The 24981-nt window shown below is 55.0% G+C and overlaps 1 protein-coding gene across 2 annotated transcripts in view; it reads left to right on the top strand.

The window, feature by feature from the left end:
- The window catches only part of COL13A1 (collagen type XIII alpha 1 chain), a 142145-nt gene that overhangs the window by 115785 nt on the left and 1379 nt on the right, over window positions 1-24981 (top strand). The window contains exons 26-38 of one of the 2 annotated variants that reach the window (XM_081105119.1): window positions 802-846; window positions 1225-1377; window positions 1956-2054; window positions 3277-3321; window positions 5763-5804; window positions 7127-7153; window positions 7831-7911; window positions 10912-10947; window positions 13672-13725; window positions 14211-14264; window positions 15313-15348; window positions 20286-20372; window positions 24048-24086. In XM_081105119.1, coding sequence (XP_080961245.1) covers window positions 802-846; window positions 1225-1377; window positions 1956-2054; window positions 3277-3321; window positions 5763-5804; window positions 7127-7153; window positions 7831-7911; window positions 10912-10947; window positions 13672-13725; window positions 14211-14264; window positions 15313-15348; window positions 20286-20372; window positions 24048-24086 — 798 coding nt within the window. Of the gene's footprint in view, window positions 1-801; window positions 847-1224; window positions 1378-1955; window positions 2055-3276; window positions 3322-5762; window positions 5805-7126; window positions 7154-7830; window positions 7912-10911; window positions 10948-13671; window positions 13726-14210; window positions 14265-15312; window positions 15349-20285; window positions 20373-21278; window positions 21357-24047; window positions 24087-24981 lie in introns of both variants that reach the window. The other variant, XM_081105120.1, reaches the window with a different exon arrangement.

Here is a 24981-nt window from a genome sequence, read left to right as displayed (position 1 = left end):
TCTGTAACCCCTCTGATGTGGCGGAGCCTGCCCACAGACCCTGCCCAGCCACACCCACGCACTGACCCCGACCTGCCACCAGGGAAAGGGCCTTGAGCCCATCCCCAGCCTCCCCCGTCCTCGCTGCCTGCCTTGGCTCCCTTTCATACCCTGCCCCAGCCCTGTGGTTTTTCTCAGAAGGCCTTGCACGTTTGCCCCTCTGCCCTCTGCTCATGAGGCCCCCTGCCCTGAAACCCCTTCCCGTCTTCCCTACCTTGCAAAGCTCACCTCCTCCTTGAAGCCCCCCCTGATCTACCGGGCAGAATTCACTGTCCTTTCCTCGCGTCTCTCATAGCGCCTACAGCATTTTGCCTGGTGGTGCAGCTGGCTGTCACCCGGGCTCCAAGACAGAGGCCACCCCCCCCCCCCTCATCGCCCTCTCTGAGCTAGAGCAGGGCCATGGGTTGGTGTGACAGTGCGAGGAGTGCGCTGTGGGGCACAGGGGCAGAGGGGCCGGGTCTGCAGGGGACACAGAGCCAGGCGCCCCTCCCCTGGAGCCATGGAGCGAGTGTCCAGGGCCCTCGGTGGCAGCCTGATTTGGGGCTAAACGAGGACTTCGGAGCCAGGGTGCTGAGACTCCGGTCCTGGCTCCACTCCTCCCTAACGGGGGGCCGAGCACACGCTCGGTGTTGGGGACCTCACCCTGGAACGGAGACCATGCGTGTCCGTGCCTCCTGAGGACTCCTGGCACAGGAAGGGCCGCTCGGTGGCAGCTGTCACCCCCCTCTGCCTGGAGAGTAACCTGTAGTTGTTCTGCCACAGGGGGAGATTGGACTGCCAGGCCCTCCAGGCCACGATGGAGAAAAGGTGAGACCAGACACCCCCAGACAAACCTCTGAAGCTGGTCCTGGCCCTGGGGGTGATGGGCAGGGGCTCCGCAGGAAGCCCAAGGTGGACGTTGTGGGGAAGGGAGAGAGGAGGGGACGGGAGGCCCGCCCTGCACATGCCCTGCTGAGCCCCACGCTGCGGCCTCGGAGAAGCCAGCAGGCCACACTGGGCTGGGGCTAGGCTGAGCTGGGGCTGGGGGCGGAGGCCCCTCGGGTTCCCACAGGGAGTCGGACGAGCTCTCTGCCTGGTCCAGCCAAGGACAGAAGAGCCAGTCCTGCAGGCCACTCATTCCTTCATGTTCTCTCTCCTGTGTCCTCCACCCGTGTATCTAATGAGTGGTGTTGATATTTCCTAAAGGGACCTCGAGGCAAACCAGGAGACATGGGCCCTCCTGGTCCCCAAGGCCCCCCAGGAAAGCCTGGGCCTGCAGGAATAAGGGGAGAAGACGGACATCCGGGGAGCCCGGGAGAGAAAGGCGAGAAAGGGGAGACGGGGCAGGCAGGCTCACCGGTAAGTGCCAGGCCGGTCTGGACCGCTTTCCCCTTCTGCATGCGCCCCCCACCCCCAAACCCCCTGCCCCAGCATGACGTCAGCCCTGCGGCCTGGGCTGCTAACCTGGGAGCTGGGGGAAGGGGACTAACCTGGCTTCCCCTGGTTTACCAAGGCCAGTGTCCCCGCTCAAGAGACCTGGGTCCTGTTCTGTCATCTTCTGTCTGTGTCCCCCTGAAAGTCCCTGAGCCTGGCAGCCCGGTCCCTGTCTCTGCAGCGGCTTAGAATGCCCCCTGCAAACCTTGCTAGGATGTTGGGAAGGAGAGGAAGTCATGGGTAGAACACTGGCTCTTGGGAAAGTATGCAGAAGCCCTCTCACCACGGAGAATGCTTGTACAAAAACGGGGTCGTAGCCCACTCCAGCCAGGCCACTGCCATGACTGGGGGCCTTCTCTGGCATCAGTGGCTCCCGTCTGAATGGTCACCATCCTAGACACCGGCCCGTGGAGGAAGGCTCCAGCGTGCATGCCGCATTTGGTCACAGATGCTCAGCGTGACGACCTTGCGCTTGACTAACAGAGATCTTTGTCGGTCCTTAGGGTCTAGATGGCCCAACTGGGGAGAAAGGAGAACCAGGTGGCCCAGGGAGACCCGGAACGACAGGATTGCCTGGCCCCATCGGGCTCCCGGGATTTACAGTAAGGCCCGGGGGCTGGGTATCCAGGTGGTCAGCCGGCAGCTGCGGACAGGGGCACCTGAGCAGGGGTGCCCCTCGCGTGGTTGGCAGCCTAGCAGGTGCCTGGCACTGCAGTGAGGCCGCACTAACCCCCAGCCGGCCCCGCCTGGGAGGGGGTCCTCTTGATGAGCAGATATTTCCTGAGGGCAGTTGAGTATAAACAAGGGAGAATAAACTCCCTCGGCCCACAGCATGACGGCCTGTCTTCATAGCCAACATAGTGCCAAGGTGCCAGGACCTTAGACTCAGAATCCTCCTCTTACGGGTGGGAAGAATGTCAGAGGCCAACCAGTCCCACCTGGGACGGCCTGCGGCCGCCTCACTCAGCTGCAACAGGAGGCAGCTCATCGCCTCCAACACGTCCCCTTCTTGGGGGGGCATCTCCACGCTGAAGGCAGTGCTCCTAGATTTGGGGTGCAAGTTCCCTCATCACCATCCCCCCATTGGCCCTCGCTCTGCCTCTGGAGCCTTATTCATTTCTGTAGCCGTTTTAAAAGCCACCACTAATTCCGCAGCTTAAAACAACACACACTTAAGATGTCACGGTTTCTGTGGGTCAGGAGTCCACGCCCCTCCCAGCTGGGCCCTCTGCCCAGGGCCTCCCGAGGCTGCATCAGGGTGTCGGCCGGCTGCGTTCTCATCTAGAACTGGGACCCCACCTGCTATAGCAGGACCGGCCCCGCAGCTCCCAGAGGCTGCCGCACGGCCCTCCCCACAGTAGGCAGTTCACATTATAGCAACCTGTTTCTTCAAGGCCAAGGCCAGCAGGAGTCTCTCCGCGTGTGCTGGCAGGACAGAACTCTGTGTGTGTGTGACGTGTAATAATCTTAACATATGTCATAGGTTATCATTTGTAAACTATAAACATAGGCTGGTCGCATAATCGCCTTTGCCGTATGCCATATTCTGTGGGTCCACCCCAGGGCCTGTGCCCTGCAGGACCCATAGAGAATGCCAGCCTCTCCTCCCACATGCTGAAAACTCAGGTTCTTAGAAGCAGAGGTCACTGGCCACCTGCCCCCTCTCCATCCCTCAGGCTGGCCATCCCCATAGCCTCTGAGGTGTTCCTTGCCAACGCCTGGGCCTAGCCTGCTTCCGGTCTGGTTTGTCACAGGTTTGAGGGTGTGTCTGTCCCAGGCTCCCCTGAGTGCTGGCATCCACGCCATGGTGTTTTGTGCCCACAGGGGGAGAAAGGAGAGCCTGGGGAAAAGGGTGACCCAGGAGTAGAGGTAGGTGGTGCCTGCTCTGCCTCGTGTGTCCCGGGGGTTCATGGGCAGGAGCCTCATCACACCTGGCCTCTCCAGTGCGGGCAGAATTTCCGTGATCTAGGATGAAACTCAGAGCTGCCCTGCTCAGGAAGGGGGCGAGGAGGGGAACGTTCTCCGAGCACCGCAGTGGCCAGCCATGGAGCCCCCAGCTGCTCCACGGTCTCCCCATTAATCAAGTCCCTCAGTGGCATTCACCGGGCACCCACCGTATTTCATTCCCAGGGTTGAGCCTGTGCAGCAAACTGTCCCCAGTAGTGGGTACTAGAATGGCACCAACTCAGGGAGACTGGTGAGCATGCCCAACACGGGTCATTTGGGCAGAGTTACAAAGACTCTGTAGGAGTTTGCCTAGAAGCTGCAGAGGAGGGCTTCCCAGAGAGGGAGGCATGATTCTCTGAGAGGTGTGGTGATGAAGGGAGAGGAGGGAACCGTGGCATAAGAGGGTAGAAGCCAGGGTCACATATGTAGCATCGAGGGAAAGAGCCAGGAAAGCAAGAGGTCAAGGACACATAAGGGAGAGGGTGCTTGTTGGGAAGACCTGGGCCCCCAGACACCTCCGCGGAGCTCAGGGAGAGACCACCACGCCTTCTCCGTCCCTGAAGAAGTCCCCTGGCTCCTGTCACCTTCATTGTCACCAAGCCCCATCTGCATGAGTGACACAGACCTGATTGTATAGCATGTTACTGACTTGCAGATGGACAGCCTCCTACAGAAATGCTCTGAAATTCAGGAAAAGCGTTATCCCCCAAAGTGTTCCTTCCAGGCGTATTTAAAGTAAAAATTGGAAACAGCCTACATTTCTAACAAGAAGGAAGTGATTAAATACCTTCTGGTAATAATGCTGATGGTAATAATAGTCCTCATGTTGGGAGCGTCCCTGTGCCAAGCTCTGCTCCGAGCCCTGGCTCAGTAGCAACTCTGCACTCAATGAATCGCACATTGACATGCAACGGAGGCTTGTGGGCAACACTCAAAAAATGGAAAAGTGGGTTTTGTGTTAAATGAAAAAGAGCAGAGAATCAAGTGATACATACATATATATATATATATATATATATATATATATATATACATACATATGTGTATATATATATGTATATATGTGAAATGAAATATATATTGATATATAATATCATAAGTATGCACATATATTCAAATATGTTTTATGCATCAAAAAAGAGTGGAAGGAAATAAAGCAAAATATTAGCAGTACTCAGATATTCATTCCTTCGCCTCCTTTCAATTTTTTTTAAATTTATAAAATACTTTAATGGGTTTGCATTACTTTAAATTTTTTTATATTTTAATTATTATATAGTAAAGTCGACTTTTGGGGAAGTGTGTATACACATCTGTGAATTTTAATACATGCATAGATTTGTATGACCACTACCACAATCGGGATGCATGACTTATTTATTTATAAGAAGAAGAAAAAGCAGTAATTTTTTCTAAGTAGAGTTTCCAAAGATTGAGCTCCCTGCAAGGAGATTGTATATCCTGGAGCTGAAAGGGCCACAGGTCCAAGCAATGTCAGGGTCTCCATCTGCCCAGTGCGGGGCCTCCCTCGATGGTGGCCTGACAGAGGGTCTCCACCATGGTCACACCCAGGGGATTCCATCCCTGGGGAGGTGAGGAGAGCCCGAAAGCCGAAGTGGGGTGACCAGCTCAGAGAGGAGCAGGCAGGTCTCCTTCCACCTCTTGGGTGGCTGCTGTAGACAAGTGGGTGTCCATCTTCATCAGAGACAGAACCTACACCGAATACCATCCCCCTTAGGGAGGAAGACTGTCCTGGGGTCCCCAACTGCACTGTCCCATCCACATCTCTTCTACTTCAACCTGCCCTGAAGGGAAACAGAGACCAGCAGTCTCTGTTAATATTTGGGGGGACTTGAGGCAATATCTCAGCCTCCCCCAATTCCAGATAACCAATCTCTGCTCCTCTAAGCCAAGGGTCTCAAATTCAGATGCCTACAAGGGCCAGGTATGCAACAAAAACACCGAGGTTTGGGTTAAATACAAGAGGGAGCGGTGGGGCCTGGGCCGGATGGAAGACCTCATGGCCCACCTGGAGGGGAAAGCTCCCCTTCAGCTCCAGGCATTTGTTGACAGGCGGGAACGAGAACTCAGTGCCGCCAAATTTTCTAGTTTAAAAAAAATCTAAGGAGGGTAGATGTTTCAAGGACATTTGCCAGCAATAGTTCGTTTGTTTGTAACATTGTGAAGGCCGATGAGCTGCCATGAGTTTGTGACATGTTCTAAGCCTTTTTTTGGAGACTGCGTGCCAGGCAGTTCCGTCTTCGGCTTTGCAGTCTCCAGCCAGACCCCAGGCCATGTCGGAAGGCGGGGCCACTTAGAGCATAACAGCCGCGGTGGGCTAACCATCTCCCTCTCACTTCCAGGTTCCTGGGCCACCGGGGCCAGAGGGGCCTCCCGGATCTCCGGTAAGTTTGGAAGGCTCATCAATGCTTCAGTCCCCGGTGACTGGGTCCCTGATGTCCCCTCCCCAGGGAGTCACTGGGCTCAACCTCAGCCCTAGGTCAGTCACCGCCTCCTCCCAGGGTGGGTTTTTCTCATCCACAGACCCCTCCCCTTCCCTTCCCATGTCAGACAGACACCCTTCCAGTGGCACTAAGCAGCTTGGACACTGCCGGGTTTCTTGGAAACAGCTGACTGGCATGGCGGCCCGGGGTCAGGTCCCACTGCTCTGCAAAGTCACTGTCACTAAGCTCTGACCTTTGCGCTCAGACATCTGATCCTGTTCTTCCCTCTTCCTGCTCACCAACCAGTAAGAAGACTGGGATTAAAATAGAAAGTGAACCATTTAAAACAAGCCCCACTGGAGGGCCTTTCCATGGGTACAGATAAGAAAAGGCCTTTAAAAAGACCCCCTTGCATTGCACCTAGGGCAGTGGTCAGCAAACCGTGGCTCGCGAGCCACATGTGGCTCTTTGGCCCCTTGAGTGTGGCTCTTCCACGAAATACCACGTGTGGGCGCGCACCTACCGTGCGATTGAAACTTCGTGGCCCATGCGCAGAAGTCAGTTTTCGGCCTGGGCGAGTCTATTTTGAAGAAGCGGCGTTAGAAGAAGTGGGGGTACATTCGCTGAGGTCAACCCCTCAGATTGAGGACGTTTTTAGCAAAGGCCAGCTTAGGAGGACCCTAATTAAGTTAATAATCATGTGCCTACCTATATAGTTTAAGTTTAAAAAATGTGGCTCTCAAAAGAAATTTCAATCGTTGTACTGTTGATATTTGGCTCTGTTGACTAATGAATGAGTTTGCCAACCACTGACCTAGAGGACTCCCAAGCACCCAAACCAACATATGCCCGTTCTTGCCTCGGGGGTTCATGCCTCTCTCAGGCACTGTGTCACCTGCTGTCACTGGTAGAGGTAGTAGTAGTAGTAATAACGATAGTAGCCAACATTTACTGTAACTTACTACATACCAGACTGCTCTAAGCACTTTGCATATATTAATTTATTCAACTTTTGCTGTGTTTTCTCTCAGTCTTTCATGAGACTCCTGGTCAGCTGTGAGGGACACAGAAAGATTCTCTCTGTCTCTGGTTGGGGAAGTCTAGCTCAGACCCCACCCTAGGGAGCCCCAAGCATAACCACCTCCTGCCTCCCCTGGGCAGGGACCCAGGCCAGGCTCTGCACCCTGAGCTCTTGCACGTCTGTGGTCCAACTTGTGGACAAAGATTTTTTACTTTAACCAGAAATATAGTTCTGAAGCACCTTATTTTCATTCCAAATGCAGGGGCTCCAAGGCATTCCTGGACCAAAGGTAAGAAGAGGTCATGTGACAGGTGCTGGGGAGGGGGTGGGGGGAGAGGACTCAGTGAGGGCAGAAAATAGGGCAAGTGCTTCAGAGGTGGGCAGCCCAGCTGACCCCTTCCCTAAATGGAATCATGTGAGCCTCTGGCCAGTGGGGTACGATCAGGACACAGTGAAGGCCTGTGGTCCTTGTAACATCCATCATTGACCCCCGGCAGGCTTCGGATTTAAAAATGTCCCATCCACCAGTGGACCCTACAGAATGACAAGTTAGGTGCTTGGCAAAGATGAAATCCTTTTCCCACGTCACCGGCCCCAGACCCTTGGAGACAGAGGGGAGTGGCGTGGGACCCCTCCCAGGAACCACGCCGCTGCACTCTGGCCTGGGGCTCTCCCAGTCTCCCCCCGAAAGCACTTCAATGGACAGGAGGAGCTGGAGCCCGCTGGCCTGACAATCCTGGTCTCCTGCCCTAACCTTTTCCAGGGGACTGCAGCTGAGGCAGAGATGGGCTAAGCCAGGATCCCTGGAGTCCCCAGCCTGCCATCCCTGGGCCAGCCACCTCCTCCTCCTTCCCCTTCTCCCTCCCCATCCCTGCACCCACTCCTGTCCCCAGGACCTCAGAATTCAGGAATGAGTTGTCTGAGTCGTGCCCATCTGTAATCTCCCCCCATCTCCCTTTCCTCCAGGGGGAAGCAGGACTCGATGGGGCAAAAGGAGAGCCGGGTGTCCAGGGGGAAAAAGGAGACCGAGGTCCCCTGGGATTGCCCGTGAGTACTGTGGACCCAGCAAGACGGTCGCGAGGAGCCCAGCCGGGGGTCCTGAAGGTGCCGGGCACTCCAGAGCTCCGTGTGGTTTTGCTGTCCCACCTGGGCGAGACCCTGGGCTCTGATTCTCTTACTGAGGCCTGCTCTGGCCAGGCCCTGGTCTCAGTGGGGGGGGATTATGAAGCTAAATGAGACAGGGCCCCCGACCCCAAAGAGCACCCAGCTGGAGAGCCAGAGGTGGCTTAAGCACAGCCTTGGGCCCTATGAGTGCCTCACTCAGAAGCAATAAAAGTGCCCTCGCAGGGGCCCCACTTGGAGAACTTGGGAGCAGCGGGACAGAGGCGTCTGCTCCATCACTCTTCTGTTTTCCCAGGAGGGGCCCCGAGAGCACCCCTGATCTCTGCTCTTAAGCCCTGGCCACAGCAGAAAAGCTTGTAAAAGGTCAGATTCTCCTGTCCCCACTGGCTAAGGCCACCTGGATCCCAGTTCCCTGAAATCTCTCATCTCCGCCTGCCCAGGGCTGGAGGCCTCAGGTCAGCGGACGGGGCTCGCTCGGAAGGCCTTTCCAGGTGTGGCCTGGACAAACCCTTTTGCCCCAAGCTTCGGTGGGCTGGTGGGCTGGTCACCTTGTCCAGGAGAGCACAACCCACCACCCTGGGCTCCACCCTCCCTCAAACCCAGTGAGGTTGGCACTGCTCTTGGTTTGTTTATCAAGAGCTGGACGGGATTTCAGTGACCCGTCTGATCACTGCACTGAGGGACCCAGAGAAGAAAGTGGCTCACTGAGGTCACATATTAAGTCGGTGGCCAGGCCAGGCCAGAGGCTGCTCCTCCACTGAGGTCACAGCCATGCAAGGGGTTCTTTCCGGCCACTGGGGCTTCCTCTGTCCAGGCGCCAGGCCAGTTCCCACCCCAGGAAGCCATAAAGAGCAGGGGGACAATGGGGAGCCCAATCACCCCAGCTTGGCAGAGCTTGAAGGTCTGGCTAATATAATCCCAGCAACCGAAAAGCAAGAGCAAAAGAGACAACTACCTCCTATTAGTGCATCAAATGCAGGAGCATTTAAGGAGCTGATTCGCTTGACAGACTACAGAAAACTGATGACTTTAGCAGACATTTCCCCATGTCTGAAGCTGCATCTGGAATGATTAAGAACTCCTTCCTAGTAAAGAGCGTCCCTGCCCCCACTCAGCCATGAATTTCTCCTTGTCCACCTTCCTGGCCCCAACAACCCTAGTGAACATGGAGAATTCCGCCAAAATGCAAATGGCAGGGAGACCAAACGAGTCATATCCACAAAGAAAATGCCAGAGGAAAGACACGGTGCCCCGTCTATCCTTCATTTTTCTACTTTTGAGAATCTGGCGTTTTATGTGAAATCTCCCTAGTGTCTTACTGTAGTAAGAGTAGTAGTGCTCAATGACTTGCAGCACTACTGACCATACAAAATATGTCAGTGGCCCACACAGGGCCTGAAAACCTCCAGTCCGGGCTCCAGACCTCTCAAGATAACCCCGTATTAATATGAAGAGACAAAGTGTGTGGATATTTAGCTAATGTTCTGTTTTGGGGCTTCACCTCGATATTATGTTCCATATACTAGCAGCATGCTTTTCCAGGCATATCCTATTGACTTCTTCCTATTTGCCTTCTACAAGTAGTTCTCAACACTGGCTGCACATTGGGGCCACCTGGACTTTCTAGCTTGCCATTACCCCGGCCTCACTCTTGGAGACTGAGGTTGACTTGGCCTGGGGTGGGACCCAGGCACTTGTATCATTTCATATCCGCCTCAGGAAATTCTGGTGTTGCAGCTGGGGTTGAGAACCACAGTTCTCTGGGCTATGAGTCAAGATCGTCCCAGAAGTATGTAGGGCCTCAAACTGAGAAGCAAGGCTCTGTAGGGTCCTACATCCAACGCCCCTCCCCCGGGAGGAAGCAGCTCCCTGCCCTCTTTCCGGGGGGCACTCCTCCACCTTTAAATCCTAAGTCCGAGGCCCATTTGGAAGCAGTTTTCAATAACTCGGTCCTTACTGAGCTGGAGTGTCCTGCTTCCTTCTCCCTGGCTTGTCGCATTGGAATCATCCAATAATTTTCCCCTGGTTCTCCGAGGTGGATCTCGGGGGTAGATTTATAGCCCACGGTTGAGGAAGAGCTCCCATTCCCACCACATATAACACCGGACACGGCATAGTGAGTGGGTCTTAAGAGGATCCCACCTTCAGCCAGTTTACTCCAGGGTATACATGGCCTTAGACCTCTGTCCCAAGCAGCTGGGGATCTGGCCCAAAGCCCTGTTCTGTGAGAGAACACTCACCTGGGATAACACGAATCGACTGAGCTTGTGTTGAGATCTGCCAACTGTGAAGGTCCAGAGAAATGCCAGGCATCATTTAAGGGCCAACTCTTCCCACCTGCTGGGGTACTAGTAGGAGCATCAACTCAGGTTTCAAAACCAGGTGCTGTAACTAAGTGGCAAGCCTCTCAGGGTCCCCCCATGTTGTCCAGTCTCAACAGGTTTGCAAATGGCTGGGAAGCCCACCCTCACCAGGTCCCCACCCCTCAAGTAGGCTTGTCTCTCCCCAGTGAGACTGGCCCTGGGAAAGAGGCACCAGCCCAGGTTCCAGGCACCTCCCCATGAACTCACTTTCTATATCCCTCTCCCCAGAGCGCTGCCACCCTTTGGGAGGGGTTTCTGAGAGGGGATCCAAGGAGGAAGGGGAGCCGGGGGCACAGAGGATCAGAACAGTCACGTGCGCTGATCTCCACCCAGCCTGCTCAGCAGTCGGCCGCACTGCATTCAGTGTCTCCATGTTGTTGTTGGTTTCCATGTGAATACCATTACCTGTCCTCCCAAGCTTACTTCTCCCATTTTGTTTGATTACCAGCATTTGTGTCTGTCCAGAGTCACTGCTTCACTCACCTCTTCCCTCCCTGATCCCTTTTTCTCCCTCCCGCTCCTCCCTTACCCTTCTTTTGGTCAAACTGTTCCCTTTGTCCAGGGAGCTTCAGGTTTGGACGGCAGACCTGGGCCACCGGTGAGTGTCACTTCTCCATTACCCTTCACCCCGCCCCGCCCCAGCCTGTGCTCCCTCTCGTCTATCCCACTGTGGCCTCGTGTTCCCAGCGAGTCGTGACTGATCCCACTACTGACACCAGGAAGGCTCCACCTGTGCTCTGTTCAGAAGTGCTTCTTCTGGCCTCTTGACCAAAGATGGCTGGCCCTCATCTAAACGTTCCTGCTCGTAGTATGCACCCGGGTCCTCACATACGAATTTCCTGGGTGTGGAGTGGGAGTCCCGCTCCAGCGGCAGGCTCTTCCTAAGCGAATGCTGAGTGTGGGCTGGGAGCCCAGCCCCGGGATCTGGGCCATGACTCATCCCCCCAAACACAACAGTGTCTGTATGTGCCCGTCACGCTGTGTTGTCTTACACTGTGAGCTCTGTCCGTGTCCTGTCTGCCCAGAGGGGTTTCCTAGTTCTGCGTAGCCACCAGTTTGACGTAATGGGTGGGGACAGCATGGACGGGTGGGGGCAGGTGTAGCATTAGGAGCACACTGGCCAGTCCCAGCTCAATGTTCTGTGGGCATGTTGCACTTCCTGTTGCACCACAGTCATCCATTCCAACAGGGGGTTTATGCAGAGCTAACTGATGGACACTTGGGCCCCCTCTTTCTTTGTTCTTCCTGATTCCAAAAGACACACATCACCTACTCTTCGCTGGAAAGTCCCTGAACCCTCTCTTTTTTAACAACTGGAGCATCAGGAAAAAACGTCCTCCTCTTCACCTCCCAGTCCTCCTCCCAGAGCTCCCATCAGGGCTTCGGGGCAGTGGCACTCCCAGCTGAAGCCTGTCCCTCTCCATGGTGTTGGGATCACTGGCCATCGGGGCCAGGAGGCTGGGCTTCCCTCTCGGGAGCAGCTATAACCAGAGCTGTGTGTGTGTCCAGCCCCTGACAGCCGATCTCAGCTCTGACCTTGCAGGACATTTTTGAGGCCACAGCTGCTTGGTCTGCCTAGAAGACAAGGTTCTAATGAGCTGGCTGGAGCGACACCTGGGGGAAGAGGAGAACTTGCAGGGCTCACTTGAGGAGGGAGACATACGCTCAGGGTAGAGGGAGATATCAAATCACCCCGGCAACTGGCTTCCCAGGGGCCTCTCCCCACCTCGTGTTTATGGAGTTAAAATTATAGACTCTCATAAATGGAGAAGGTGCCCCTTTCTGAGCATTATTACGGCTTTGCTCCTCCACCACAGGCCCTCCATTTCCATCCTCCTTGCCCCGAGCACACATTTCCCAGGCGCCCAGTCAGAGCTCGGCAGATGATCTGTGGCTGGACTCAGAGAACCTGAGACTTCCCTCTCAGCTACTTCCTCCATTCATGATAGACAGAGGGCAGCAGTACAAATTCACATATTCTGTCCCCTTGGACCTGAGGATTTATTTTTTCATAAAATCAATATCACAACCTTAAAGGCAAAGTTATATGGGAAAAGTAACCCTGCCCTGCCAATACTGCTATTTATCGGGCGCCAAATGCGTGACATGTGTTCATCCATTTTAACCTGGCAGCGGCTTGAGAGGCAGACCCTCGTGTTATCATCCCCATTTTACAGGTGGGAAAACAGCCTCAGAGAGGCCAAGAAACGTCTGCAGTATCGCAGCGTTCCAAGCCCTCAAGCAGGACTGGGAGCCCGCCAGTGACTCTGGCGTCCTGAGCTGAACCATCACTCTGATCTGGCCTCTTTCCTTTTTGACGGGCTCTTGTCACCGATGTCCACAGCGTTCCTTCTTCCCTGGTAGCTGCAAAGGGAGCCCCGAGAATAGCCTTTTCCCCTCTCCCGCTGCCCTCCCCATAAAGTAAATCAGCATCCCCCACTTGCTCCTGCCCCGCCTTTCACAGCTGCACCTGGAACATGGGGGACTGTCCACAGGCCCAGCCCACACCCCCTCATGTCTGAGCAGGACACACACACACTGAGGCCGAGCAATGGGAAGCTCTGCAGCACACACTCCATCTAGCCCGGCTGTGACCGGGAACCGGGGGAGGATGTTCAGTGACACCACAGCAAGCCCTGCTCCGTCTCTAAGCAACGCAGCTCCCATAGCTCCAGCTGCCCCCACGCCCCCGCGGCCCTGGGTGAGGAGCTCCTGGCACACCTCCCCTCCCACCAGTGTGGGCAGACCAGGCCTCGCGGCACACTGACGCACTCCCAACCCAGCTGTTCCCTTGGGCCCGGGAGTGGGGACGGAGGTCCGGCCAGAGGCTGGAGGCCGGCCGGCCGCAGTGGGGCGGGTGGGTGGGCGATGGCTGAATGACCCTCCCACGCCTGCCTCTGTGTGTGCGTCTGCATCGGTCTCCGTGGCATGAAGCCCCTCCCGCTGCATGTGGAGCTGTGACAGCAAAGGGGTGCCACCCTCGGGCCCCCATCCCTGGGCTGGTGTCGTCTCCCTCCCAAGCGCTTCTGGGAGCAAACTAAGCAACCGTTTTCCTACCGTTTTCAGCCTTGGCAAGCTTGGCTGTGAGTGAAAGGGGTTTTTTCTTCCTCAATCCGGCCCTGAGGCAGGGGAGGCTCTCTCCCCGAGGCCCCCAACCCAAACAGGAGCACAGCTCAGTCGGATGACTGCCCTGCACGAGCCTGGCCTCGCCAACCCTGAAAACTGGCCACTGGGCCTTGCTCCTCTCAGGCGTCGGGCGGGTGCCCAGGGCTCCCCCCCCCCCCCCCAGGGCCTTCACCTCTGCTCTCCTTCGCCTCCCCAGGGTACTCCAGGACCAATTGGAGTTCCAGGCCCAGCCGGACCAAAGGGTGAGAGGGTGAGTGTTCAGGGAGCCGGGAGCCTGGGCACCCCCCTCAGCCTCAGGCCCTCAGCCCTGGCACCACGGCCCCAGGGTCACTGCCCAGCCCTCAGCTAGAGTGGCTGCTCTGCGGCCTGACAGCTTTAAGGAAGAAATCACAGCTCTTTTCTCCTGTTTCCTTTTCTCTGCTTTTGTTTTCACGCCCATTTCCTCCCTCCTTCTCCTCCCCTGCTTCTGCCTCTGGCCAGCCAGGACCCCCAGGACACTGCTCCCTCCTCCCAGAGGCCTTGGGGGACAGGCTCTGCTGGAGGGAGGGTGAGGGGCCTCCAGCCGCCTCCCGGGACAGAGTCCACACCAGTAACGCCACCCTTCGCTCAGACCTTGCTTCCTGGATGGCGGTTGGGGGAGACTGGCGAGGAGTCCTGGGTTTAAACCAGAAAGCAGTTGGTGGCAGGTTGGTACTACGTCCAGAAGGGCTCAGTGGCTTCTGTCTCCTGTTTCAGGGCAGCAAAGGCGACCCTGGGATGACAGGACCAACGGGAGCAGCTGGGCTTCCGGTAAGTTTCACGGGGTCAAAGGTTTTCTTCACGCACCCTGTCCCCCAGAAACACTCACAGCAGCATGCCCAGTGCCTGCAGCAAGAACTCCAGCCCTAAGCGAGACTTAGCACTACTGTGGCAGAAGAAGCTGCCAACAGCCAACTGGTCAACACGCTGGAATATCCCTGCAGGGGGACCAGGTCCTCAACTGTGTGGACCATCTGCTGGGATGCAGCAAACACATCATGAGCCCCATCCACTACAAGGCTCCGTGTCTGACATCATGAGCCCCATCCACTACAAGGCTCTGTGTCCGATGCAGTGGGGGGCTTCACAGATGAATGTGCCATGGCCCTGTCCTGGCCGGGGGATGGGTTGGGGGAGAGAGGGGGGTGGAATCAAATCCAAATCCTATCCTACAAGAAGGAGAGGGCAGCTTTCCCAAGGGACGGCGTCATGATTGAAGCAGATTTTCCCATTGCTTTGTTTTAAAAAGTTGATTGCCTGAGAAAACCAGAATTTTACTTCCCACCCACTTGAAGATTGTCCATCTGCCTGTTCATGGTTCCATGCATGGCTGCCCAGGCGGCTCTGCTCTGGCTGAGTGTGCAGCCCCGACCAGCCTTGGCCTGTGCTCATTCCCCCGCTGAGGACATGGAGGGCAGCGTGCGCCTCACAGAGAGGGCCTGGGGAGCTCTGCAGCCACTTTTCTGGCCAGAACCTGGCTGGAGAGCCATGCAAACACCTCCTCTGCCAGGGAGTTCCCTCCCCAGACCGTCCTCAGCACACGTCACCCCCAGCCTGAGTGATCTTGAAGAACACAGCAGGACGTTGGCCGCGGAGCAGAAAACCAGAACCACCCTCTTGGCTTTGCCCATAATTCATGATTTATCCCGAGGCTAAGTTCCTTGAGCCCCTTCATCCCCCTTCTGTAGAATGGGGATAATTAAATCTGTCTTGGAGAAATTAGGCATCAGAGAAGAACTTTATGAGCCTGGGAGGAAGCACTGCATGGCCATCCCGTGTTTTCTCGTTAATGTGTTTCCATGGCTCTGATTTATTGCAGGGTTTACACGGACCACCCGGGGACAAAGGAAACCGGGTGAGTCTGACCCCTCACCCTTGGGCTCTGGTTACTAATGTCTTCATGATGTGGTGGAATGACCAATTGGGGATTCCTGACCCAACATGGCAAATACAGTTTTTCCTGATAAATCGTTGTAAATTGAAAGGCTTGCTTGTGAGGGGCTTAATCTGTGGCGTGCAGGGAGCCTGGGGCCTGATCCTGAAATTGAAGCTTGTATTTTCCCGCCTGACAAGGGAAGACAGAATCCCACGGTGGCCATCAGATTAGCATTGCCATTCAGTGATGGGGGTCACGTGCCCAGCTCTCTCTACAGTGCCCTGATAATGGGCCCCTAAATGATGTTTTTAAATCCAGCGTTGCCTAGTCCTAGCCTCTAAAACAGTTTTGCCAGGCATCCCAGGCCACTGGTGAGAGAGAAAATAAATGCCCATTCTGAGAACAAGCAGAAAGCTGTGGTGAGCAGCCAACCCTTGCACAGCCATTATTTCTCTTGGAAAGCGCCAGCAGGACTAGGAAATGACCCGCGCCTTCAGAGGCCCCCAGCTCTCCCTTTGCTTTCTGCCATTTTCACCAGGACACAGTTACCAAATGCCCACAGCACCCACAGACATGTCATGGCATATGACACATGCCATGTATATGACACATGACATACTTGGTCCCAGCAGGGACCATTTAATTCCGTCTGACCAAGAGATGACCTTTGAGGTCCTTCCTAGAATGTCTCACCTGCTGCCCATCACAGTGGGTCTCAGTGTGACCCACGCCCCCTACCGGCCAAGGGCATCTTCTAGTGTAGGGGTGGGGAACGTCCGGCCCGCAGGCTGTATAAGGCCCGCAGAATCATTTGGTCTGGCCCTGCCAAGACGTTAGAGGTGAGTTAGTTACATGTTTGGCCAAATATAGCAGGCTAATTTTTAAGTTGATAATTTTGTATGGCCCACAAATGATGGGGTAAATATCCAAATGGCCCTTGGCAGAAAAAAGGTTCCCCACCCCTGTACGATAGGTCAAAGGAGCCAAGGATCTTAGAGGTAGAAGAGGAGTGGGAAGAACACAGGGAGAACAGGCCCAGGACGATGATGAAATGCACTGGATCCCCGCAGCGCTGAAGGCAGAGCAGGTGGGCTCCAGCTGAGCGTTGAATACTGGTGATCATGATCATGAACAGAAAGTGCCAGAATCCATACGCTTAAATCTAGCACTGATTCCAGTCTCTTCAACTTAGGATGCATTTTTGGAGCACATCTATATCCCTAAATTCTCCTTTCTGGCAGCTGGCCAAGAGCAACTCGATTTGTCCCATATGTTTTATAAACACGAGGGAGCAGGAAGAGCTGCCGTACAGACTGTCCATGGGAAGACCAAGTCTAGAAGCCACTGGAAGAGACAGACCTACTCCCAGACATGTGCCAGCCTGTTACAGCCGGCTGGGAAGCCCACCTTCATTGCTGTGGCATCCAAGAATTTAGGCCACTAAAAAAATTGATCATTCCACCTTCTCGTTGGCACACTAACCTCCTTTCTAATTTATTTCTAACTGTTCTGGTTTTCGTTATTATAGTCAATTAAAACCTCGTAAACCAATTTCTTAAGACGCTTTCAGTTGGCTTGAGGCACTGAGCTATTTGAGGGCTGCATCACCAGCCTACGTGGTGACTATGTGGTTCTAGAGGTGGGGGCAGGGCAGGCAGACGCCCTTGTCACAGATGGAGGGGAGGTGGAGGCTGAAGGCGCTGATGTTTAAGGACCCAAGCCACCGAATGAGGCAATAAAGCCCCGGGAATCAGTGGGAAAATATTTCTTCTCCACTTCCCCTTCCTAAGGTTTTGCATGCTCCCTCCGTCCCGTATGTAAATGAGCAAATGCCACTTAGTAAAGTCCAGAGAGGGTCCGATTGCATGAGCCTTCTTTTGAGTGTGGCCAAGAACCCACTGGCTTGTTCCGTTAGTGATCAGGAGCAGCTGATTCCCTCCCTCCAAGAGATCTGACTGTCTGGACGCCAGAATGTCCTGGAAGGGTCCCCCTACACCTCACCTCCTCTTTCAGACCTCCTTACGCCACCAGCCTCTGAGGTCTTGGAGGGGAGGTGTGAGGGCTTGGAAACAAAGCCTTCAAAACAAAGAAAGGCCCGAGTAGAATCTGCATCGTGGCTAGGGACAGCTTTTATTCTGATGCCTGGGAGCTCAGAATTAACACTTTGGTCAAGGTCAGAGGCCGGAAGGGCTTAGATGACAGTCCGGTTAGAAGTCTCATTGTTGCTGGAGATGCTCTAAGCCCCTTGTCCCACCAGGTGTGGAAGGTGGCTGCCTGTAGGGGTGCTCCCAAACTCAACCACCCATGCCGGGGACCCCATCAGAGGGGTCCCAGTGGGTGCACCGGAAGCCCGCTGTTCTATCGGACGGCGGCCTGAGATGCAATCTTAAAGCGCTGCTCCTTCGTGTCCGCCAGAAGACGGTCCTGAGCCTCTTCCCATTCGTGGAGGGAGGAAGGTCCTCAAGGTGGTGGGCAAGGCTCAGAGCCCCTCACAGGCAGTTTTCTGAGGGGACACACCTGCCAGTGCAAAGAACGTTCTGTCCTTGTCACTAAGGACACCCTTCGTGTCCCTTCACAGCCTGTGAATTTGGCCTAGGAGCCACTTTGAGGACGAAAAAGTCCATTGAGGATAAAAGGGGGTGTGAATTTAGCAATCTGGGCACCAGGACAATTGGGTGTGAAGGTGGAGCTGCCTGCAAGCCACAGCCAACTGAAAGGTCTGCGCACATGTAGTGCGGCTACTGTCACTCTCTGAGATGTGCCATTGGGGGGGGCATGTACATGTGTGTGCATGTGTGTGCATGTGTGCACACATATATGTGTGCACACGTGTGAGTGTCTTGCTTCCCCAAGCCCCCTTGCCTCCTTACTATCTCTTTTGGCCTGGGCCTGCCTCTTCCTTCCTTTACTTCCTCAATATTTACCCCCCTATATTGCGCACTACATTATAACAGCCCCATCTCCCTCATCCTATCCCTTTCACTCCCCCAGCTTCCATTTCTTTCCTCTAAAAGCAGGTTTTACATATGCATTACTTTTGTGTAAGGGAACCTCTGCAGCTGGCTTACTCTGCCTTCCCTGTTCCAGCTGGGATCCTCTCTCTGCCGGGGTCTCGTTGGGAGCAGGAGGGTGTAGGCAAAGTTACTGCTCTAGTGTCGCCAAAGGGCACTCAGTATAAAGCCATTTCTTGTGCCCTTAGAACATGATGCCCATAATGCAAGTCAGTCACCCATCCTGAAAGGCCGGACCCGCACACCCTCCGGTACCCACAGGCCGATCACCTGGGACCTGGAGCCCGAGTCTTTGGGAAACTGTGCTCACTTTCCCACTGGCCCAACCCAAGGGGCAAGGGAGTCTCCTCCCTGAGAAAGTTCACGTGGGCTTCCCACCCACGGCGAGTGGTTTTGCTTGTCCACTGCATGGGGCTACTCACCACGACGTTCTCGTTGGTGGGAGTGTCTCAGAGCCAGTGTGATTCTGTCTGGTATGCATCACACGTGCCCTCTTAAACGCTATCATTTTCTAAGTAAACATTTGCACTTTAGAAAACTCACTCAGAACAACGCATTGGCAACTACAGGGAACCTCGGGAATCAAGAGATTTAAGGAATTTCCAAAGATCCTGGAAAACATCAAAAACATTCTTATCCTCTGACTGCCTCTAACAAACCCTTACCCTCCACTACAGGAGCACAGTAGACACATGAGGCCATACCTTACACCAGCCAACAAGAAGCAGTAATTGTGGTTGTCATCATACGAAGCAACTAGCGTTTACTGAGCATTTACCACGTGCCAGTATTAAGCACTTCACATGCACAAAGGCCTCAGATGAAGTTCTGAGGCAGGTGTTATTACCCGCACTTTACAGGTGAAGAAACTGAGGCTCAGAGAGTTTAAGTAACTTCCCAAAGTCACGCTGCTGATAACTGGCCGAGCCTCTTTGGCTCTGACCAGTGTGCTGCCCTCCTTCGAGGTCTGTGGCCCTGGAGCAACACTGTGGACGCATTAGACAATTGCAGGGGACAGGCGTTCCCAGGAAGGTTGCCAGGGGCACACCTGGCCCTCCAACCTGAGAAAATCCAAACTCTAATTCATTACAAAGAATCCCCCACAGCCCTTCTTTAAACGGAGAGTGACTCTGGCACACGCAAAATGGGGTTCAACTGAGACAGACAGTGCTCACTGAAGCTTTTCAGAAACAAATGAATTCCTTGAACCAACTTGTCTGTTTACAAATAGCTGCCTATGGCTTCAGACCAGGATGGACAAGAGACACAGAAAGGAAGGACCCCGCTGAGAACCAGGGGCCACCCATGAGCCCTAGACACACATGTACATACTAGCACAGACTCATACATGCACACATGCGCACAACCATGTACATGTACACATTCATACATGCTGTGTTCACACACACACACACACACACACACACACACACACGCATATGCACACACATGGCTCCAAATAAAAGTTACCTTGCCTCCTAATAGATATAAAAGGGATGAAAACCAATTTGGACAAACGCTGTCAAGCCAGAATCTTTCAAAATGGACCCTCAAATAGAAGGAAGGGAGTCCCCCTGTTTATACTCTGGGATCAATATTAGCAAAGCTGCCCACCAGTATCTTCCATTTGCATTCCCCCGCCCCCCACCTCCGAGCCCTCCTGCTCCCTGTTCCCAGGTCTCGTTCACCTCCCCTACCCCTCCCCACCTGCCTTAGCCAAACCCTCAGGTCCTTAGAGGGGTGGCAGTGAGTACTGACCCCAAATCCTATTGGGGAGACCATCCTAATTGAGAGAAGCTGTTTTCCCCTCTTTAATTTGTTCTATGTCTATCTCTAACCATAACACATGAATGATCCTAAAGTTTTGATGTTGTTTTTTCTCTTGGACTAAACTATTATTTACAGGGGGAGAGGGGAAAGAAAGGCTCTAGAGGGCCTAAAGGGGATAAGGGAGACCAAGGAGCGCCTGGATTAGATGCCCCCTGCCCGTTGGTATGTTTGCATTTATCACTTGCCTTCTTCTGGTTTTTCCCTTGAGGTGTGCAAGCTGGAAACAAAGAAGGCAAATAAACTAAGATGAGAGCCGAATGACTACACTGATGCTACCAAATCGATCTGTGCCTTTGGCCCGTGGAATGCTTGCCTGCCATTGGTGTGGCCGTAAAGCCACAGCTGCAAGTCATTCCGGCTAAATCCCTCCCCTTTGAAGCCGCAGAACAATTGATGTGTGGATGTGGAGAGACCCGAGGAAAGGGATTTGGGAAAAGGCCTCAGCTCTTAGCTCCAGGATGGCTGTGGGAGCCAGCGTAGCATTTGTGAGCCCTGCGTTTGCCTTCTTCGTTTCATGGCCACCTGTGTAGCCAGCAGTTCACGCTGGTGGAATCCTCGCCCGATCAGGATGCAGGACCCCCAGGTTAGCGTCTCCTGAGGGCACCCTGTGCCCCCACTGGGCAAAGCAAGGCCAGACAGGTGGCTTTTAATACACAGACTCCCAATGCCCACCGGCCACCCAGCCAAAACCTACAGACCAACATCAGTAAGCAAGCACCCCCAGGAAGCCCTCCCAAACAGGCCGGTAAGGAATGCCTCCTGGCACATCGGCCGGCCTCTCGAGTGCCTTTACAGCCTGTTTGAAGGTTCCAAAACCTCTGGTGCATGGACATTGAAATTCATCTGTGTCCACTCCAAGTGAGTCTGTCAAGGGAGAGGGGGCTGCTGTCCATGCTCCAAAGCTAAAGTCTCCTGGAGGCCCAAGGAAGAGTAAAGGTTGGATTTAGGAGACGCAAATCAACCGCGGAGGTCCTGCATCCTGGGCAGGGTAGGACGGGCCTCGCGACGCCACCGTCGGAGCTGGCCGGCCTTGACCTGAATAACCATCGTGGTTGGTTTTGTGAACAGGGACACCGAGGTTTTAAAGGAGAGAAAGGGGAGCCGGGGTTACCAGGGCTGGACGGACTGGATGCCCCGTGCCCATTGGTATGGCATCACCCTTCCTTGCCTGCATGGCCACTTTGGGCTTCCCCACGTGTGTGGTTCGTGCCTGCGTGCCTCCCAGCACCCTCCACCTCCTCCTGCTCCATCCATCCAGTCTCCACTCCCCGCCTCTCCTCTCCGTAGACACCAAGGGTCACCTGCCTTCGCTGGCCCTCGGGGCTCCCGCCGCACCCACTCTCGCATGCAAAGCTTGCCAGGATGCGTTCTTGGCCTCGTCCTGCAGCTGCCTCACAAGCCCATCCCCTTAGTGGGGCCATCCCTGCCCACCGAGCCAGCGTGGGCTGTGCCTGATCCTCCTTCCACAACTGCTTCTAGACAAATCTGCTACCAGAGAGAAAACTAGGAGAGTGGTTCTCTGGGCAGGTTCGTAGGAACAGGGCCTTCTCTTCCTTTGCACCCCGCAGTTACTGGCTGAGCACCTGGCACAACATTTGAGACAGATGCCCGAGTCCGCCCACAGCCCCCCTGCTCCAGCATCTCACAATTTGGCAGGGCAGGTGGGCACACCTATAAACATGGGGTACACCAAGAAAGAGGCGCCCTGGCCATTCTATCCGGCAGCCCTGATGACTGCCATGGAGCCGGGGGGAGTCCAGGGTCAGGATGTTAGACCCTAAAGGGCTCGTCCTTTTTGCTTAAGTCCCAAAAGACCCTCCCTGGGTTCCCCTTTCTTTCATCTGAACTGGTTCATCAGTGAAATGTCTGGAAGAGCGAGAAAAGGTTGAGAATGTAGTTAAGGAAGAGAAGAGGAGGCAGGGGGGCCGGGGATGGGGAGGGACATGTCCCAGACTAGGACAGCAGTTCTGCTCCCAGCGGGCCCAGTCCCTCCCTAGGCGGGACCTGCTAGAGCATCCTTCCCGATTCCTGCGGAGGAAGCAGACAGATCAAAGCTTCCGGTTCTCCTCAGCTTCCCCCAGAGGTTGGAGCCCCACACCCCACCTGGGGTCACACAGGAATTATCTCGGAACAGAAGAAGAAAATTATTTTTAAAATACGATGTGTGACCTAAGAGATGACCATAGAGCCCCTTCAAGGAGCTTTTAAGACCACCAACGAGGGTGAACAGTACGAGCACACACAGCAGCATGCCGCCTGTCCCCTCTTCTCCAACCCTTGCTTGGCCCCCACGACCCACTGGCCCAGCCTGTTGAACCCAAGCATGCGGCGCGCACGGGCACCTTTCTCGGCTGTGGAATGTCCGTCCCTCCGATCAGCCAGGTCCTCTGCCACATCCTCCCACAGCCGCAGCCTGGTCTCCCTGCTCCTCTCACACTTGGCCCTTCTCCTCACCTGCCCCTCTGTCCCCCACCCCCACCATCCATGTGCCGATGGGATGCCACTGTGGCCAGCGGAGGCTCCTCTCCCTTCCAGAGTCCGTGTGCAGCGGCGCTCTGCGGCGGGCTGGGGAAGGGGCATGCGGTCGTCATGAACCCTGGAATGCACCACCTCCCCCTGCAGACCTTCCCACACCCCAAGGGGACAAATGAAGGTCACGTTTATTTGACCCTTAATGCAAACTAGCATATTCTCCAATAACAGCCCATGTTGAGGTGTCATGTGCATTAATTTTGCTGTGGAAGTGCACCTAACTCCCCTTTCCTTCTGGTTGCTGTCTCCTGCACGGTGCGATTATGGGTGTGGGGGCGGGGGGCGCTACTGATCGTGTGTTTTAGTACAAGATAACTAGACTTTAGGCCTCCAGGCCGCTGGCCAGCTGCTGAACGCCAGGTGAGAGGTGTAGGCACCGTCATGGGTGGATGAAATTGGTCTGGGGCCCAGAGGGCTCTCACACCATCTCCCTGGGGCTGACCACTGGCTCTGGTCCCCTGAAATTCCTGTGTCCATCTCTTCCTCTGCCCTGGAGCCTGGAATTCTAGAATCTGGGTTTCCATTCTAGTACACGGTCTTAGCCTGGTTCAGCCTCCCACTCCCACCTTGTCTCCCAGAGGTCCCTAGATTCCCCCAGGGTGGCCAGAGAGGCAGGGCGCAGGGCCCCAGAAGATGGGACACCCCAAGGCTGCCGGTGCTCCGGGGGTGCCTCCAGCAAAGGGAGCAGCAGTGCACAGTTCACCCCATCCGGCCACTGCATCTTCATCCCAAATTCCCTGCAAGCCCTTGTCAGTGCACGGAGGCCCCTCAGAGCCATGCCCCCCTGTGCCCTCCTCCTTACTGCTTATCAGATGGGAGCTCCCTCCCCTCTGGCCACTGCTGAGGAAGAGGACAGAATCAGAGAATGGGAGGGCTGGCAGCACCTTGGCAGCACTTCCTGCAGCCCTGCCTTCCCCAGGCTCACGGAGGAGGAAGCAGGCTGCCCGGTGCTGAGGGACCTGCCCCTGAGCACGCAGCTGTCCTGCAGCCAGAGCAGAGAGCAGGCGGTTCTTCCCATGGCTCTCAGGTCGCCTCTGCTCACCGACCCTCAGGCTGGGACAGCCCCTCGTGGGCTCGCACTGTAACTTCATGTGACCTGAGCCAACGGGAAGACGGATGGACTTGCTTCCTGCCTCCTCCCAAGGCCCTGACCGGGAGGAAGCAGGAATAGAAAAGAAATAGACAAGAGCAGGCAGGGGCCGGGTCCTGACCAGCCACCACAGTGTGTGGTCCTGCTGCCCCTGTCCTGCCTGTTCGATGGGCCGCCCGGAGAGTCTGAGCCGTGTGCTTCCTTCCGCACCGCAGGGCGAAGATGGCTTACCAGTCCAGGGCTGCTGGAACAAGGTGAGTCTTCCCAGCGGCCCGCTGTGCCTGGGGCACAGGTGTCCTCGGGGCGCTGTGCCCCACCGTGTGCTGCGCATGCACCATTTCCATCCGGGCCTTTCTGCAGATGAGGCAGTAAGGTGTGGGTCGGAAAGGGGACGATCCCAAAGGCAGGGTGCCCGTTGGACATCCCACGCACTGCACACACTGGGAGAACATTTAAACGTGCTTTTTAAGGCACCAGCAAGCCCAGTGTATGGAATTTCCATGCAGCCACGCAGATGACATCTGTGTGCTTTGTATGGTTAATGTATACAGTACCTTTTCTCCAAGGAGCTCTAGACCTTGTTTTAAAATTAGTCGTCATTAGCTATTCTCAGAGTGTTCATCTGAGGTCATTTAAGCCATACGATGACATTTATCCAGATGTAAGAAATCTAAGTTTCTTAAACTATAAATCCACATGGCTTCTATCCCTCCACGTAGAGCCTGACCAGTTCACTGCTCGCCCCTTCCCTTGAATGTACGTGTCAGAGCTTCATGCTTCCACGCGAGACCTGCGGCCCAGAGTTTCTAACATGGAGCTGTCATTTATTCACACTTGCCTTGGGTTTTGCCATCATCAAAGCCATCTGACCTCAAAGGGCTGTGCCCTGGCACACAACCGTCCCACTCAGCTGCGGCCCCCGACACACAGAGCTCCCCAGCCAGGCCTGGGCCATCGGTATACTAATCCAGAAACCTAGCCTGGTCCCTGGCAAAGATAACACTGCCATGCTGTCCCCCCACAGCCTGCCCCCACCTTTCCCCCCATCAAAGACTTTTCCTTGTAACCCCCAGCATGGCCCAGAGTTTGTGCTTAGCTAAACCGGTCCTGTCCCCGTGGCAGCAGGATCATACCGACAATGAGCTAAAT

The sequence above is a fragment of the Myotis nattereri genome, assembly GCF_964212035.1.
Source record: "Myotis nattereri genome assembly, chromosome: 13".
In the NCBI taxonomy this organism is placed as follows: domain Eukaryota; kingdom Metazoa; phylum Chordata; class Mammalia; order Chiroptera; family Vespertilionidae; genus Myotis; species Myotis nattereri.
This window is presented reverse-complemented; position numbering and strand designations above follow the sequence as displayed.